The 16,734-nt window shown below is 39.4% G+C and overlaps 2 protein-coding genes across 4 annotated transcripts; one reads left to right on the top strand and one right to left on the bottom strand.

Moving 5' to 3' along the window:
* The first annotated feature begins 4,911 nt into the window (after nt 1–4,911).
* On the top strand, nt 4,912–15,474 carry LOC130222888 (B-cell receptor CD22-like). Its single transcript, XM_056455478.1, has 10 exons — nt 4,912–4,972; nt 6,656–7,003; nt 7,102–7,219; nt 12,203–12,318; nt 12,404–12,661; nt 12,774–13,013; nt 13,088–13,184; nt 13,317–13,362; nt 13,999–14,204; nt 15,144–15,474. The coding sequence occupies exons 1-10, from the start codon at nt 4,912–4,914 to the stop codon at nt 15,196–15,198; spliced, it is 1,545 nt and encodes a 514-aa protein (XP_056311453.1). The 3' UTR covers nt 15,199–15,474.
* Nucleotides 7,472–12,209, bottom strand: LOC130222894 (uncharacterized). 3 transcript variants are annotated; one of them, XM_056455509.1, is made up of 3 exons: nt 11,199–12,209; nt 11,006–11,096; nt 7,472–7,813 (listed from the first exon to the last, which is right to left on the bottom strand). In XM_056455509.1, exons 1-2 carry the CDS (start codon nt 11,903–11,905, stop codon nt 11,009–11,011), a joined length of 795 nt encoding a protein of 264 aa, XP_056311484.1. In that variant the 5' UTR covers nt 11,906–12,209; the 3' UTR covers nt 7,472–7,813; nt 11,006–11,008. The 3 variants fall into 3 exon arrangements, with proteins under 3 accessions (XP_056311484.1, XP_056311475.1, XP_056311466.1); XM_056455500.1 differs by having other exon boundaries at nt 7,474–7,821; XM_056455491.1 differs by lacking the exon at nt 7,472–7,813 and having other exon boundaries at nt 10,265–11,096.
* Nucleotides 15,475–16,734: the final 1,260 nt, after the last annotated feature.

Below are 16,734 nucleotides of genomic sequence, written 5' to 3'. Positions count from 1 at the left end.
TTTGCTTCATTGACCTCCATTATAACCACATTTTTTGATTGCAAAGCCAAGCCATGCGAATCCTGCATTCTTGGTTGTTGCTGGATTTCCCTGTTGGGAAGAGGTGAAATGTGTCATTTTTACTGTTGATCATCAGTTGCCATCATTAACCATTTAGATAGGCCTGTGCAGAAGTCAATAGGGCAAAACAGCCACCAACATAATGAAAAGGGAGTCAATTTGCCAAGAGTTTTAGAAAACTTTCAAGCCATTTTCCCAAAATTTGAGTCAAAATAAGAGTTGTTGCCAAATCATCCCATTAACTGAAACTCAGAGAATGTTGTGATCAAATTAAGCCTCAAAATCCCCCCAGAGTTGAAAACATCCCCAACAGCACACAAGGGTTAAAGCAGCATTTTTCAATGACTAGTTACTCACTGGACTGTTAACCCAAGTTTCTGAATAAGCCTCCTATAGTCTATAGGGGAATTGCGGCTCATTCTGCTGTGGTGCCCCTGATTAATAAATGGGACTAAGTGGAAAAGAAAATGTTTACACTGGCAAGGACGTTTGGTAGTCTTACCGGAAAAGCACTATTACCACATCCAGTAAATTCTGAAGATCATCAACCAGAAAAGACCCTGTATGTGTAAACATGAAGGAGGTCAGGTTTATTTGTTGAAGGTTTGATTTTTATTTCAAGCATTCACGTTTATGCAGTTGAACGCTTTTGAACCAGAGACAAACCAAAATCCTAAACTGAAGGAGTACAATGTTGTCGCTATTGCATCTGAAGGGCTACCTGCAGCTAATAAAATGTTCATTTTAATACTCTTCTTCACACTAGAGATATCAACCGATTAATTTGGTTTAAAAGGGCACCTATTATGCAAAAATCACTTTTTTATAAGGGGTTTAAACTCAGTTGTGTGTGTGTGTGTGTGTGTGTGTGTATAATCAGCCTCTAATGTTAAATATGTATTAATTGTATTCATTATAATCAGACTTGATAAAAACAGAAACACTTTGACCTTCTCCCTTTGTATGTGTCATCAGAAGGGGAAAGCCCCGCCCAATATTGCCCATCTCTCCCTCATTAGCATAAACAGCAGTCCTGAGTGAGAAGCAGCCGTCTGTCCATTAGCCATTAGAGTGTTTGAGCTGCTGAAGATAATGTCAGCATAGACTAAGAGGATTATAGATGTGGAGTTTTAGATGAAGCGCAAATGAACAGCGACAGGAGTCTACAAAGACGTTCACATTTGACCTTTTTCACTCGCATAACTTTAGCCCTGTTTTGAATCTTTTTCTATGGTGATGCATAGGATTTTGTAGCTCCACCCTCTTTTGAAAAGAGCTGTGACAGTCACCAAAATAGCCTAATTTGGATCAAAGCCTAATAGGGTCAGTTTCAGAGAGATCTAAAATGCATCACAACAGAGACTCATTTTACATATTGTAACATGGGGCATAATAGGGGTGTTAATAGCAGTAAAAATAATAATAATAATAATAATAAATTGAAAAAATATGTATCAGTAGCAATGTTTCCATCCAAAAACGAGAATTAATTTATGCGCAAAACTGCGCATAAGTTAATATATCGCATAAAAGACGTGCGAATAAAGCAGCATTTCCATCCAACGTGTCAAGAAGAACAAAATCGTCACTTCCTGATTAACTGGCGCCAAATATCAACACTAAAAACAGAATTTACTGCGGTAGGAGAAGCTGAATCCTTCATTTAATAAATGACTGAATGAATCCTGACACAGTGAACGCACGGTGGCATTTGAAGGTGTAAGATGTGGAACGCAGACCCTCTTGACATTTCTGGAGGTCATTAATAATATAATAACATTATTACTGAAACGGTTGCAGCGTTTTAGAATGGCCAAAACAGCATTTAAGATGTTACAGTGTGCTCAGCCAGCTGGTTTGTCCATTCACACACATCTTATCATCTCTTATAACACAATCACATGACCTTTTTTTAATGCACATTGTAGTTTACGTTATTTGTTTCCATTGTAGTTTATGCGCATCTTTTCTTATCGAATAAGAAGTTTATCCTTTTTCGTTATGCGCATGTTATTTATGCACATTTTCAAAATTTATGCACATCTTGGCATTTCCATCAACTGTTTTTTTTTTTTTTTATTTATTTATATATTTTTTATGCACATATCCTAAATGCACATAAAAATAAGTGAATGGAAGCGTAGCTACTAGTGATGCGAGGATGGCGGTTATATCCGTGGGTGCTGCGAATAATCCGCAGGTTGGTCGGGTAATAGAAAAATACATTATGATTAATTGCGGGTGGATGAAGCAGGACATGGAGATTGAACACTACTTTCTCCAAAATCTTGGCCATGAATGGAAGCAGGGATACCGGTCGTCGGTAGTTTTCAAGTAGCGTTTGATCCAGGTTGGGTTTCTTTAGCAGAGGGGTTACCCTAGCCTGCTTAAATGAAGTAGGGAATAGACCAGAGTCAAGAGATGTGTTAATTATGTGAGTCAGTGTTGGTATGACTGCAGGAGAAATGGCTTGCAAGAGATGAGAGGGAATGGGATCAAGCGCACAGGTGGTTGCATGGCTAGATAGCACGAGATTGGACACCTCAGACTCAGAGAGGTGAGAAAAAGAGGGGAGTGTGTGTGGTGTTGGTGGTGTATCTTGCGTGTTTGTTGTAGGTGCAGCAAATTGAGCACTGATTTTTGCAGTTTTGGTGCAAAAGAATGTAGCAAAGTCATTAGTAGTGAGTGTAGAGGATGCGGGTAAAGGAGGATAGAGGAGGGAGGAAAATGTTTTAAAAAGCAAGCGAGGATTGGTGGCACTGTTGACTTTCTGACGGAAGTATGTCTGCTTTGCAGAAGTAACCTCAGTCGAGAAAGAAGACAGAAGAGTTTGGTATGTTATGAGCTGTTCAGGATTTTTAGTTTTTCGCCAAATTCTCTCAGCAGCCCGAAGTTGAGCAATGCTCACGGAGAACATCAGAGAGCCAGGGTGTAGGAGGACTGGCCCGGGTTGGCGTAGATGTAAGAGGACATAGTCTGTCTAGACATGAATCTAGTGTGGAGCAGAGTGTATTCAGTGGCACTGTTCGTATAAAGTGCAGAGAGTTTGCAAGATGGAGGAAGAGAGTCTGAAACACATGGTGGATAGTCTATTGGGTTAGAGAGAGCGTAGGTTTCTGCGAATAGGCAACTACAGTTGAAGTGTGTGGCGGCTCAGGAGTAATGTGGATGTTGAGAGAGAGAAGGAAATGATCCGATGTTTGTAGTGGAGTTACTTTGGATAAAAGCGTCTGCTAAATGACTAAATGTAAACATGGCATGTTGACCAGCAAAAAAGCAGAGAGTGGGCTTTGCAGAATGGCAAGATGAGAAAATTAAAAAAAATCCCAAAAATAATGGATAAAGTGCAAGAGTACTGTTCAAACTTTCAGTTAGGGGAATATCTGCTATCATCCTGGGAGAAATAAGATCGCCTTTTTACACGACTGCAGCACCTTGTAAGGAGAAGCTTGTGCATTCCTGCAACAAGTGGCATGAGTGAACCCTCATTTTCGTGCAGCTGCCGCCGTTTTGGAGGCGAGGCGAGTAGATGCTGTTCTGTTTTTGCACAGAAAAAGGCCAAGTAAACACAACATAGCAGCCGTTTAGGCTGAAGTGGCACCCTTTTTGTTATCTTCCTGTATATGTAAAAGCTGAATATGCTGTTAATAAGAGCGATCCACGGTGACCTATCATCATGCTTAAAACAAAGAATTAGATGTATAAATCAGATAAAATAATGTGTGGGTGTGGTTGATTAGTATGAAGGAGCGGATTCAGGTGACTATTCAGCCTGATCTCACGAGAAAACGTAAGTATTTTAGTTTTGTCAGTTTAGTGGCTAATTCGTACGAAAATTGTATGATTTTAAAAAGGAGGCGTGGCACCTAACCCCACCCCTAAACCCAACCGTCATTGGGGATGAGCAAATCGTACTAAATCGTACGAATTAGATCGTACGAATTAATACGAATAAGCCACTAAATCAAAAAAGTTACGAATTGACGTGAGATTGTGTTGGATTTTTCAGCTGATCAACGCATCTCTAGTAGCTACTGACTAACTTGAATGACTGTTACACATCATCTCACAATGTTTGATTGTCAGTTGTTAGTGTTGTTCGTTCATTCATTTTATTTTCGGCTTACTCCCTTTATGAATCAGGGGTCGCCACAGTGGAATGAACCACCAACTTATCCAGCATGTTTTACACAGCGGATGCCCTTCCAGCCATACCCAATCACTGGGAAAACCCATACACTTCCATTCGCACACACGCTCGCACTAATTTATCTTCCCCAATTCACCTATAGCGCATGTATTTGGACTGTGGTGGAAATCAGAGCACCCAGAGGAAACCCACGGCAACACAGGGAGAACATGCAAACTCTACGCAGAAATGATAACTGACCCGGTCGGGACTGGAACCAGCAACCTTTTTGCTGTGATTAGACAGTGCTACCCATTGCGCCACCCAGTTATGTGTTATAATAAAACAATAGTTCAAGTTTTTCAATTTTGTCCACGATACCCATCACCCCCTCCCATTCCAGGCCTTCATTGTTGTCCACGACAACTCCAGTTTTTATTTTTTTAGAACTGCAAAGACAAAATATGGACTTGGTGGATAATGACTGTCTTAAAACATCATTAACTTTAGAGAGTTTCATCTGAGTGATGTTCAGTAAAGAGGAGGGACAGATATTAAACTGTGTTAACCACAGAAACTCTTTCACCGAAAAGGAGAAGTGCATGATAAAATAGTCAGTCCATCAGTCACCGTCTTATCGGGTTGAAGAGCAGCAGATCAACAAACACGCTGGTATTTGACTGTAAGTGCTAATGATTAATGCTGGATTCTAGATAGATTTGATGCTGATGTGGCTTAGAATGGCTCCTGCTCTTCATCTGATCTTTCTGCTCATCATTCACAGTGAGTCAATCAAGGTTTCTGATCATCTTCTCTCAGATATAGGAAGTTAGACTGTGGTGGAGGATCTGTTTTCTCAGAAGAGAGTTTTTAGTTAAGGTGTCATAAAACCCTACTGTTTTGGACCAATTGGACCACAACACAAAAAAAAAAACAGCTTTGGACAGTGTAAGAATGGGTTTTTAAACCACAGCGGTTTGAACTGTCGAATGACTAAAGTTATCAGTATTGATGGTAAAAAACTGTACATTTCTAGTCAAACCATTCTTCTGCAATCTCATACCAGAAACAGAAATAAGGGCAGTATTAATAGCTATAAATGTGGGAGAGTGTTGATATTATGTGATTGTATTGTATTGCAATATGGAACAGTTAAGTGTTGATGTTAAATCAAAAGTAATTCACAAATACTTGATAATGAGATGATTTAATGACAATAATTCTCTATGGTTACAACTGAATTAAATACAAAATAACTGTAGAAAATTAGCAAATAGGGAATGATAAAACATATGATGTAAATTGTACCCAGCTCAAATGTAAAATTAAAGTTACCAGAGGTAGAAGAAGAGACAGAGGGGGAGAGGGAGAGACAAAGAGAGCAGGCCCAGAAGTTAGTCTGGTTGCAGTAGAGTCAGAGAAGATAGACTCCAGAGGAGGAGAGGAGCAGATTAGTAAAGTGCAGACCAGGAAAAGACCCAGAGCAGCGTTTTACCACCTATTTTGTATCTTTCTTGACCATGTGACTAAAGCCCAAATGCGGAGACATTCAAACTGACCAATCAACATGTGACCACATCGTAAAACCCCCAAAGTCCACACACCAGGCCCTGATCTTATCAGTATCTTTGTCTTCGGAGTCAGTATGGACCTTCTTGAGACAAAAAGACATGTTTTGCCATATAAACAAATGCATATGATAATTTAGCCTATAATAATTTAGCCTCTTCCAATAGGAAGTCGATGATAGTGTTTTTGTCAGTTTCCATTATTCTTTGACATCGACTGCTTAAATAGTGGATATTCATTACATCCCCTGAGAAACATTTACCATCTGAATAGAAAAACTAACTGAATTTGTTTTGCTGAACTGTACTACTAATCTGCAAACACAAAAATAATGTTTCCACACACAATTACAACACAATTGTGTGCAACATAAACATAAATTATGTTAGAAATCAACAATATTTAGGGACAGAACACTTTACAATAACAAATAATAATGTACTGACATGTGAACTATATTTGACTACATTATAAACTAATGATGAGTTGAGCTGTGCACTAATAATATGAGTTTCAATTTGGGCAAACCATAACTTTTTATTATTGTGTCATTTAGCAGGATACATTTACTTTAATCAGAAGTGTTAATTAACTAACATATAATTATATGAATGTAGTTTACATGTTAGCACATTATTATTTATGTGTGCTTTTTTTGCCCTGCTATTTTCCATTATTGCTTTTTCTCTGCTGGTTCCTTTTCTCTGTTCTGTTTATTTCTGTCCTCCATCAAGACTGAAGTCATTCACACTGAGATCATTATTCATATTCACAAGATCAGCTTAATATATCATCTGTAATGAGTCACTGTTTACAACTAGTAAAACAGCATGAGTTCCTAGTGTCTTATAGTCCAGTTTACTGATAACTTTTTTATCATGACTATTTCTGTTTCAGAGGTGTCTAGTGCTGAATGGGGTGTGAATTACAGTACTTCACACATCTGTGCACTAAAAGACTCATCAGTGATAATCAGCTGCACTTTTACATACCCGTCTCCTGGATATCAGATCATGAAAGTGTTCTGGACTAAAAACTCTGTACATGGTCCAGATCCTCCAGATCTGTCTGAGGACCCTGAATACAGTCAGAGGCTTCAGTATCTGGGAGATAAACAGCAGAACTGCACCGTCAGACTGAGTCATGTGACAAAGAAAGATGAACACCAGTATTATTTCAGATTCATTACTGATGTAACAGAAGGAAGATGGACTGGTAGACCAGGAGTGCGTCTCTCTGTCACAGGTGACTCTCCTGAGGTTTCTCTCTTCTTGTGGTCATCATGTAGAATAATAATCAGTGTATGAGAGCAGCACTAGATATAATGTGTGTGTTGTGTTCAGATCTTCAGCTGGAGTCTCCTGAGAGAGTGACAGAGGGAGATTCAGTCAATCTGACATGTAAAAGCAGCTGTAAACTGACTGACACACCAACATTCATCTGGTACAGAAACTCAGAGATATTGACTACAGGAACTATTGATTCAATTCAATTCAATTCAATTCACCTTTATTTGTATAGCGCTTATACAATGTAGATTGTGTCAAAGCAGCTTCACATAAAAGGTCACAGTAAATAGGAACAGTGTAGTTAAGTTTGTAGTGTTTAAGTTCAGTTCAGTTTAGCTCAGTTCAGTGTGGTTTAATAATCACTACTGAGAGTCCAAACACTGAAGAGCAAATCCAACGATGCGCGGCTCTACAGATCCTGAACCATGCAAGCCAGTGGCGACAGCGGAGAGGGAAAAAAAACTTCACTAAAGGCGGAAGTGAAGAAAAAAAACCTTGAGAGAAACCAGGCTCAGTTGGGCACGACCATTTTAATTTCTCCGCTGGCCAAACGTCTTGTGCAGAGCTGCAGTCTCAGTGGCGGAGGCTGGAAGCTGGCCTCAGCGAAGACTCGTCTGTCTCTGGAGCGTCATAGGAAACAGTCTCATGTTCTCCACTCTTCCATGACCATCGCAGTAGTTGTTCAGGATTCGGCCAGGTCCAGGATATGGAAACCTTGGGATCATCTCGTCGTTGGTCTTGGATCGAATCAGTGACTCTGCATAGTCTGAGGGCCTCGGGAAGAGTATCCCCAGGTGGAAATGGAGAATAAAGAAAATAATTAGCGTAGCTGATGTTCACAGTGTATATCAGCAAGATGCATAACCTGTGTGGAAGCCCCCTAAGTGGTGCACTAAGTGTATGCTTTACTGAACAGATAGGTCTTTAATCTAGTTTTGAATTGGGAGAGTGTGTCTGAGCCTCGGACGTTATCAGGAAGGCTATTCCAGAGTTTAGGAGCTATAAATGAGAAGGCTCGACCTCCTTTACTCGACTTTGCTATTCGAGGTACTACCAGAAGTCCTGAGTTTTGAGATCTTAAAGAGCGAGTTGGATTGTAGCGAGACAGAAGATTGGTTAGATAAGCAGGAGCTAGGTTATTTAGAGCTTTATATGTAAGAAGCAATATTTTAAATTCAATACGAAACTTAACAGGCAGCCAGTGTAAGGAGGATAAAATTGGGGTGATGTGATCAAATTTTCTAGACCTGGTTAGAACTCTGGCAGCTGCATTTTGTACTAATTGAAGTTTGTTAATAGAGGATGCTGGGCAGCCAGCAAACAGAGCATTACAGTAGTCCAGCCTAGAAGTCATAAAAGCATGGACTAGCTTTTCTGCATCTGAGATGGATAGCATACTTCGTAACTTAGCTATATTTCTCAGATGAAAGAAAGCAGTTTTTGTGACATGGGAAATATGATTTTTAAAAGTTAAATTGCTGTCTAATATGACACCCAGATCTTTTATAGTAGAACTAACGCTAACTTTGTATCCCTCTAATTGTAGGTCGAGTTGTGAGATCTGCTGTGTACAGGATTTAGGCCCAATAAGTAATAATTCTGTTTTGTCTGAGTTTAAGAGAAGATAATTGTTGGTCATCCAGTCTTTAACATCTTTAATACACTCAGTTAGCTTGGACAGATTAGACGTCTCGTCAGGTTTAGTTGAAATATATAATTGAGTATCATCTGCATAGCAGTGAAAGCTGATCCCATGTCTTCTAATAATGTCTCCCAGGGGTAGCATGTATATTGTAAACAGTAAAGGGCCTAAAACTGATCCTTGAGGCACCCCGTATTTTACTGGGCTGATTTGTGAAGGCTGTCCATTTATATTTACAAACTGGTAACGGTCAGATAAGTATGACTTAAACCATTGTAGGGCATGTCCTTGGACACCTGTAGACTTTAAGCGATTAATAAGGATACCATGGTCAATGGTGTCAAATGCCGCACTAAGATCGAGTAGAACTAATAGCGAGATGCACCCTTGGTCAGCAGCTAAGAGTAAATCGTTGGTTATTTTCACTAATGCAGTTTCTGTACTGTGATGAGCTCTGAAACCTGACTGAAACACTTCAAAAACATTGTTGGTCTGCAGAAAGGAGCATAATTGAGCAGAAACAACTTTTTCTAGTATTTTAGATATAAATGGAAGGTTTGAAATAGGCCTATAATTAGCTAAGTTGCTGGGTTCCAGTTGTGGTTTCTTAATAATAGGTTTAATAACAGCTAACTTGTAGGGATTTGGAACATGGCCTAAAGATAAAGAAGAGTTGATAATGTTAAGAAGAGGTTCTCCTATAACAGGTAGCAATTCTTTCAGTAACTTTGTTGGAATTGGGTCCAATATACACGTAGCTGATTTAGAGCTATTTATAATTTTGTCTAGCTCTTCCTGTTGTATGATTTTAAAGCACTGTAGGTTATTTAGATTCAGAGGCGTGTTTACTGGATCTGAAGTATAAGGCGGTGCAGAAAGTTTAATATCTCCTATTTTCTGTCTAAAGCCTTCTATTTTATCACTGAAAAAATTCATGAAGTCATCACTACTAATTTGCGGTGGAACGTTTTGTTCCAAAGATGACCGATTATTTGTTAATTTAGCGATGGTGTTAAATAAGAATCTAGGATTGTTTTGATTATTTTCTATCAGTTTGCGGAGGTGCTCAGCCCTGGCAGATTTTAAAGCCCTCCTATAGCTGGACATACTGTCTTTGTATGCAATTCTAAAGACTTCTAAATTAGTTTTTTTCCATTTACGTTCCAGGGCACGGGTTGCTGTTTTGAGAGCGCGGGTATGACTATTATACCACGGTGTAGTTTTATTCTCTCTAGTCTTTTTTAGTTTGATGGGTGCCACAGTATTTAAAGTGCTAGTAAAGATGGCATCCATACTGCTGGTTACTACATCAAGGTCATTTGCGTTTGCGGGTGCATTTCGAAGTAGAGAAAGATCAGGTAAGTTATTTATAAATTCATCTTTAGTGGATGGAACAATAGTTCTACTAGGACGATATATCGGAGCGGATCTGCTAATTTCAGGTAAACACAGCTTATATAGTAAGAGGTAGTGGTCTGTAATATCATCACTTTGTGGTATAATGTCTACATCAGTGACCTCAATTCCATAAGACAGAATTAGATCTAGTGTATGCTTTAGGCGATGAGTTGGACCAATAACATTTTGCTTTATTCCTAGTGAGACCAGCAAGTCCGTAAACGCGAGCCCTAACGTGTCGTTAGCGTCATCTATGTGGATGTTAAAGTCTCCTACAATTAGTATTTTATCAGTTTTAACTAGTAAGTCAGAGATAAAATCAGAAAACTCTTTTAGAAAATTGACATAGGGTCCTGGAGGTCTATATATGGTGATTAGAGCGAGAGATAACATAGGTTTTTGCATAGTGTTTGGAAGGACAACATTAAGCGCTAGTACTTCAAAGGAGCTAAACATAAGTCCGTTTCTCTGATTAACATTAAGAATATCACTAAAGATTGACGCAACTCCACCACCACGACCAGTTTGACGAGCCTCATGTTTATATAAGAATCCTGGAGGAGTTGCCTCATTTAAACTAATATAGTCATTTTGTTTCAGCCAGGTTTCAGTGAGACAGAGTGCATTAAGATTGTTATCTGTTATTATTTCATTTATGATAAGTGCTTTAGGTGCTAGTGACCTGATGTTTAGGAGACCAAGCTTCATGAAATTTGTATTTTCACTTTTTCGTGTTTTTTCTGGTTTAATTCTTAATAGATTATTTTTGGAGCACACAGTACGTTTGTTTCTTGATCTAATAATACGAGGAACAGACACAGTCTCTATGTGGTTAGTTAGGTATGCATTACTGTTATTTTTGTGGGACGAATAGGAGTCTGTGTGGCTAATTTGTGAGTTTTGTGAATTTTTACTTACTAGTCAGATAGAGCGAAGTATTCTGGTGATGTTGTCCGACAGGAGTTCAGCTCCAGCTCGACTGGGGTGCAGCCCGTCAGCGCGGAAAAGCCTAGGACGCTCCCAGAAAAGATTCCAGTTATTGGCAAAGAGCAATTTCTGTTCTTCACACCATGTTAATAGCCATTCATTCAGAGCAAAAAGTCTACTGAACCTTTCATTTCCTCGGCGGTAGGTAGGAAGCGGTCCAGAAACGATGATCTGCGTGGCGGGCGAAGTGCGTCGAACCGTCTCGATCAGGCTCCTGAAGTCCTTCTTCAGGATCTCCGTCTGCCGGAGCCCGGTGTCGTTCGTCCCCACGTGGAGGACGGCGGCACCGAGGCTCTCGGCAGCGCTCAGGATAGTAGGTATCTGTGCAGAAATATTCTTAACTCGGGCACCAGGGAAGCAGAAAGTGCGTACTTTGTTACCTTTGGAGGAAGTGGAGCGGACGTGGCGGACGATTGAGTCGCCAATGATGGCAACATCACGACCCGTCTCGCGGAGAGGGGCGAAGCGGTTCTCCGTGGGGATCTCGAACACCGGAGGAGGAGACGTTCTGCCCCGGGACCTGGCAAGCACCTTACGCGGTTGCACCCAGGGGCCGTGGTAGCCGGGAGTCGGCGTGAACGACGCCTGGGTGCACCGCGTCCTCGGTGCGCTGGGCCTGGACAGAGAAACACGCGGGGTTGAAGAAACTGGGAGATTGTCGTTGTATCGGACACTTACCTCAGACGAGCGAGTACGGGTTAAGAGCAGAGCCCTGATGCCCTCTCGCTTCGTCTCCAGCGAGCGAATCTGGGACTCCACCGCTTCCAGCTCCAGCTCCAGCGCCTCCATCGATGCCTCTCCTGCACTCAAGGACAGACACGCAAGCGACATTGTACAAGGTGAAGAGCAAAGCCAGAAAGTGAGAAAATAAATGTGTGAAAGGGGTTGGTAGCTTTAGCTGACCAGCGGTGCTAGCAGGCTAAAGCTACAAACACCAAGCGGATGCTCGAGAAACAGAACGTTTAAAAGTAGATTTGTTTGTATGAGTGTGTTAGGGGATTGTTCACCCCAAGTAGGAGAGATAAATATTTAGTGAATGAGGAAGTATTTTAAGATAAAAATGTAAATTGCGAATCTAAACTCCAAACAAACGCAGCGAACTCCAAACAAACGCAGCGAAGCAGTGACGTCACTCGAGCATATTGGAGACAAACTCATCCTCAGTTCAGTCAGAGGAGATGCAGGCAGATATAGATGTGGTGTACATGGACACACATCACCTGAGGTCTCTCTCATTGTTATATGTAAGTACAGATTTATTCGATGTTCTCAAAATTATAGTATTTATCTTTAGGGGAAAAAAAAAACATTTTATTTCTGATGTTTCAGACCCACCCAGGATTGTCTCGGTGTCCATCAGTGGATCTGCTGTAATAGTGGAGGGAGATTCAGTGACTCTGAACTGCAGCAGTGACTCAAACAATCCTGCTCTGAACTTCAGCTGGTTTAAAGTAAAATCACTTGTAGGATCTGGAAGAATCTTCAACATATCAAAGATCAGCTCTGATGACAGTGAAAAATACAAGTGCAAGGTTCTAAGTGAACATGGGGATAAATACTCTGCTGCTGTGACTTTAAATGTCCAGTGTGAGTTTATGATGGTTCAGTAACTGATATTTTAAATAATATAAATGTAATCTGTGGATGCCATATCACATGTGTTGTGATTGTTAAGGATATCAGTGTTTTTCTGTTTCAGATCCTCCCAGGAACGTCTCAGCGTCCGTCACTGATTCTGGTCAGCTTTGGTCTGATTCAGTAAGTCTGAGCTGCATCAGTGACTCAAACCCTCCTGCTCTGAATTTCAGCTGGTTTAAGGAGAATCAAAGCTCTGCTGTTGGATCTGGACAGAGTTTCAGTGCAGTACAGAGTGGACGCTTCTACTGTGAGGCTCACAATCCACATGGAGCTAAGAGATCAGACGCCGTCACTGTCACTGGTGAAGCTTTTATCATCACACTCCTGTAACTTCATCAGTCTGGAGAGTTAATCATGATCTGCTTCATCTTTCAGTTCATCAACATGCTGAGAGAAACATCATCATCATCACAGCGACATCTGGAGGATTATTAGTCATTATCTTCATCATCATTATCATCCTGTGTATAATGTGAGTTCAATAAATGTGTTTTTTTAAAGAGTTTATAAACATTCATAGTAACATTATAAAAAAATGCATATTTCAATTGTTTGTGTTTATTATTAGTGATTCATCCGCTATTAATGTGTGTTATTATAACAGAAAGAAACAAAGGAGTGTTAAATCTAAAGGTCTCACAGTGACGCAGGTAAATCATACAGATACATCCTTACAGCAGCAAACTCATGTTTAACTTTGTGATTTTTAAAATAGTTGATATATTTAGGCTTAAACTTCGATGTGAACATCAGTTCAATTCCCCTTTATTTGTATAGCGCTTTTACAATGTAGATTGTGTCAAAGCAGATTTACATGAAAGGTCACAGTAAATAGGAACAGTGTAGTTCAGTTTGTAGTGTTTAAGTTCAGTTTAGCTCAGTTCAGTGTGGTTTAATAATCACTACTGAGAGTCCAAACACTGAAGAGCAAATCCAACGATCATCATCAAATATTCATCACTTCTGCTGTGTGAATTAATAAAACATTTCATCAAAACAATTCAGATTTAAAAAAAATAATAATTAAATAATCCAACACCTGATCAGTTTCTCTCTGCAGTGTTTCTCCAGCGCCCCCAGGTGGTGTGAAGCAGGAACACACAATTTTATTGATCTATGATTTATATCAGATATACTTTGCTTTTTAGGTTTAATCACTGCATCAGCACATTTACATCAACAAGCTACTTTTTACATTCATAAATCTTTCCTGAAGGAAAACTACGCTCTCCTCTATACGAAAACCAAATGTTTTGTATTAAAAGTCTTATTTTGTTGTGTTTCAGAATGATCTGTATTCTGACCCTGGATCAGCGGCTGACGCTCTGTATGCCAGTGTGAATCCCAGAATAAGTGCTGAATGCAGAGATGCTGAGGAGATCCAGTACGCCACTGTCCAATATCACAGAAACACACAGATGAAGAGAGAGGAAGAAGAGGAGCAGCGTCAGTGTGACAACAAACCAGTTCAGCAGCCTGATCAAGACCACAGGTGAGGAGAAACTGCTGGACCAACAACAACACACACCACACATAACCACTGCACTCAACCCCTGTGCTATATTTAAAATAAATAAAAATAGGCTCATTTTTCAGCTCTCCTAGAGTTAAACAGTAGAATTTTTACCATTTTCAGTCAATTCAGCTGATCAATTGGTCTGGTGAAGCATGCATCATTAACTCTGATTAGACCATTAGCATCTCACTCAAATGACCGAAGAGTTTAAATCATTTTGCTATTTAGAGCTTGGCTCTTCTGTAGTTACATGTACGAAGACCAACATGAAAAGTTGAGATGTTGTAGGCTGATGTGGCTAGTAGCTATACTCTCATTCTGGCTTAATTCTCTAATAATTAAGAAATGTTGCTGCATTATTTCAGTGCAATGATATCTCTAGTGTATGCTGGGTTTAATAGATATGGTTTAGGGTGTGCATCAAAGTTAATATATTCTGAATCGTCTCAAATGTCCATGTTTGTAAGGCAGAAGTGAGCCCATTTTCAGGCACTGCACAATATAATTGCTCTGCTGCAGTTAGGGGAACGGCAGCAGTTTCTTGAATATTACGCCATAATGAGAGTATAGTTCAGACATATCAGCCTAGAAAATAGCAACTTTTCACTTTCTGTTGCACTTAGTACATACACAATGTGGCTACAAAACATTTATGCTTTAACATAAAAACACTATTAAAAACTCTTTGGTCATTTTTAAGATGCTAACGGTCTAATCCGATTCAATGATCTATGCTAAGCTAAGCTAAAAATGCTCTGCCAGACCTGGAGAAAAGCTGAATGAATTACAAATGGTAAAACTCAACTGTTTAACTCTAGAGGAGTGTAAAATTAGCTTTTTAACTTAGTGTTTTCTACCCAGCACTGATTATTTGAGCTGTAATATTGTTTTTGTTTTTTTTTTTGTTTTTTTTAGCGGATCTAATGCTGAAACAGTGCAAAACTCCGTGATCTACAGCAGCGTCAGATGAGAGATCCACTTATACAAACATCATTAGAGAACACAGAATAAATGAGTGAATGATTATTGCCGAATCATTTATTAATTTGTTTTTAAACACAACAACTATAACATGTTCGTCAGACATAATTTACATGCACACCATGACTGACATAAAGAAGTTTACTGAAGTAACCTTTACCTGTTTACAAGCCAACCAAGTTTACAAGACTGAGGTTACAAGAAGAGGTTATTCCCTAGTGATGTCACAATGCAAGCATGCATATATTTCCCTATATCCTGATCTGTTAAGTTGACTCATAACATGCAGAATGTTTCCTGCTCTGCTGCAAAGACATGCTTGCTGCCTAAAGGAAAACTCTACTTTTTAAGAAAATAGGCCCATTTTATAGTACCTCTAGATGTAAACAGAGTTTTACCATTGACTCCACACTGAAAAAAATTATTCAAAGATGATTCCTTAAATATTCTCAATTTTTTCACGTTAAGTGATTGTAAACAATTTATTTGGGCTGAATTTAAACAAACAAATTAAGTTGAACATTGCTCAATTTAATTTGTTTAAATTCAACACAAATAAATTGTTTGCAACAGTTTTGCATGCAACACTTTTTTCAGTGCATAGTGGTTTCCTGGTTCTGGCGGAGCACTTTTAGCTTAGCTTAGCATAGATCATTGACTCGGATTAGACCATTAGCATCTCACTCAAATGATAATGCTTCAGTAAATGTGTATAGCTGTTCTTCATCTGTACTGTTGTGTCAGTCTTAACTTTTTTAGCTGCATTTTTTTTTTTCTGTACATGCTATTATTTACACCTGTGTGTGTGTGTGTGTTAAATACATTGTACTGTATGGTTGAAATTGTATTTTCTTCACTCTGAAAATTTTTTTTTTAATATTTTGAATTTAATAAATCTGTGTATGCTTTGTCATCAGAGTGTCTATGAACTTCTTTCTGAATCTGATCCTGTTTACACTGGCAGTTAAATGTGACCCAGTTCTGATTTTTTTGCTTGTATGTGAGACAGATCGGATCTGTTCTATGACTGTGTAAACACGAAAAAAAAAACAATGTATTCAGAGATCAGTTTCAGGCCTCCTTCATATGTGGAAATCAGTTTAATCGGATATGTGACAATGCGACCATCAGGCATATTGGATTTGAGCCATTCTGTTTTGTACATCATTGGTACTTCTCTGCGGTTTAATGATGTAGAAGGAAGAGCCTGCGTCATTGTAGGACAGGTGTGTGTGAACAAGCTTTGACACAGCATATTGAATGTTGGTTTGCTTATCCTAAAATTGCAGACCCACTGCTCCTCGTTAAAGCCTGCCACAGTTTGCACCCAGACCTGAGATTTCTCTCGTACCCACAAATTCCTCTGAATGGTGGAGGACACCATATATAAACCATGCAAGCTGTGATTTATGGCCCGTCATCAAAATCATTTTAAAGTTGGGCGAACGTATTTCGCAGAGCTAAAAGCAAGACAGTTTCTTCCATCGTGCCTAGTGTGGCACAGATGCTAGAACTCACCTTTATG

The sequence above is a fragment of the Danio aesculapii genome, chromosome 1, assembly GCF_903798145.1.
Source record: "Danio aesculapii chromosome 1, fDanAes4.1, whole genome shotgun sequence".
In the NCBI taxonomy this organism is placed as follows: Eukaryota; Metazoa; Chordata; class Actinopteri; order Cypriniformes; family Danionidae; genus Danio; species Danio aesculapii.
This window is presented reverse-complemented; position numbering and strand designations above follow the sequence as displayed.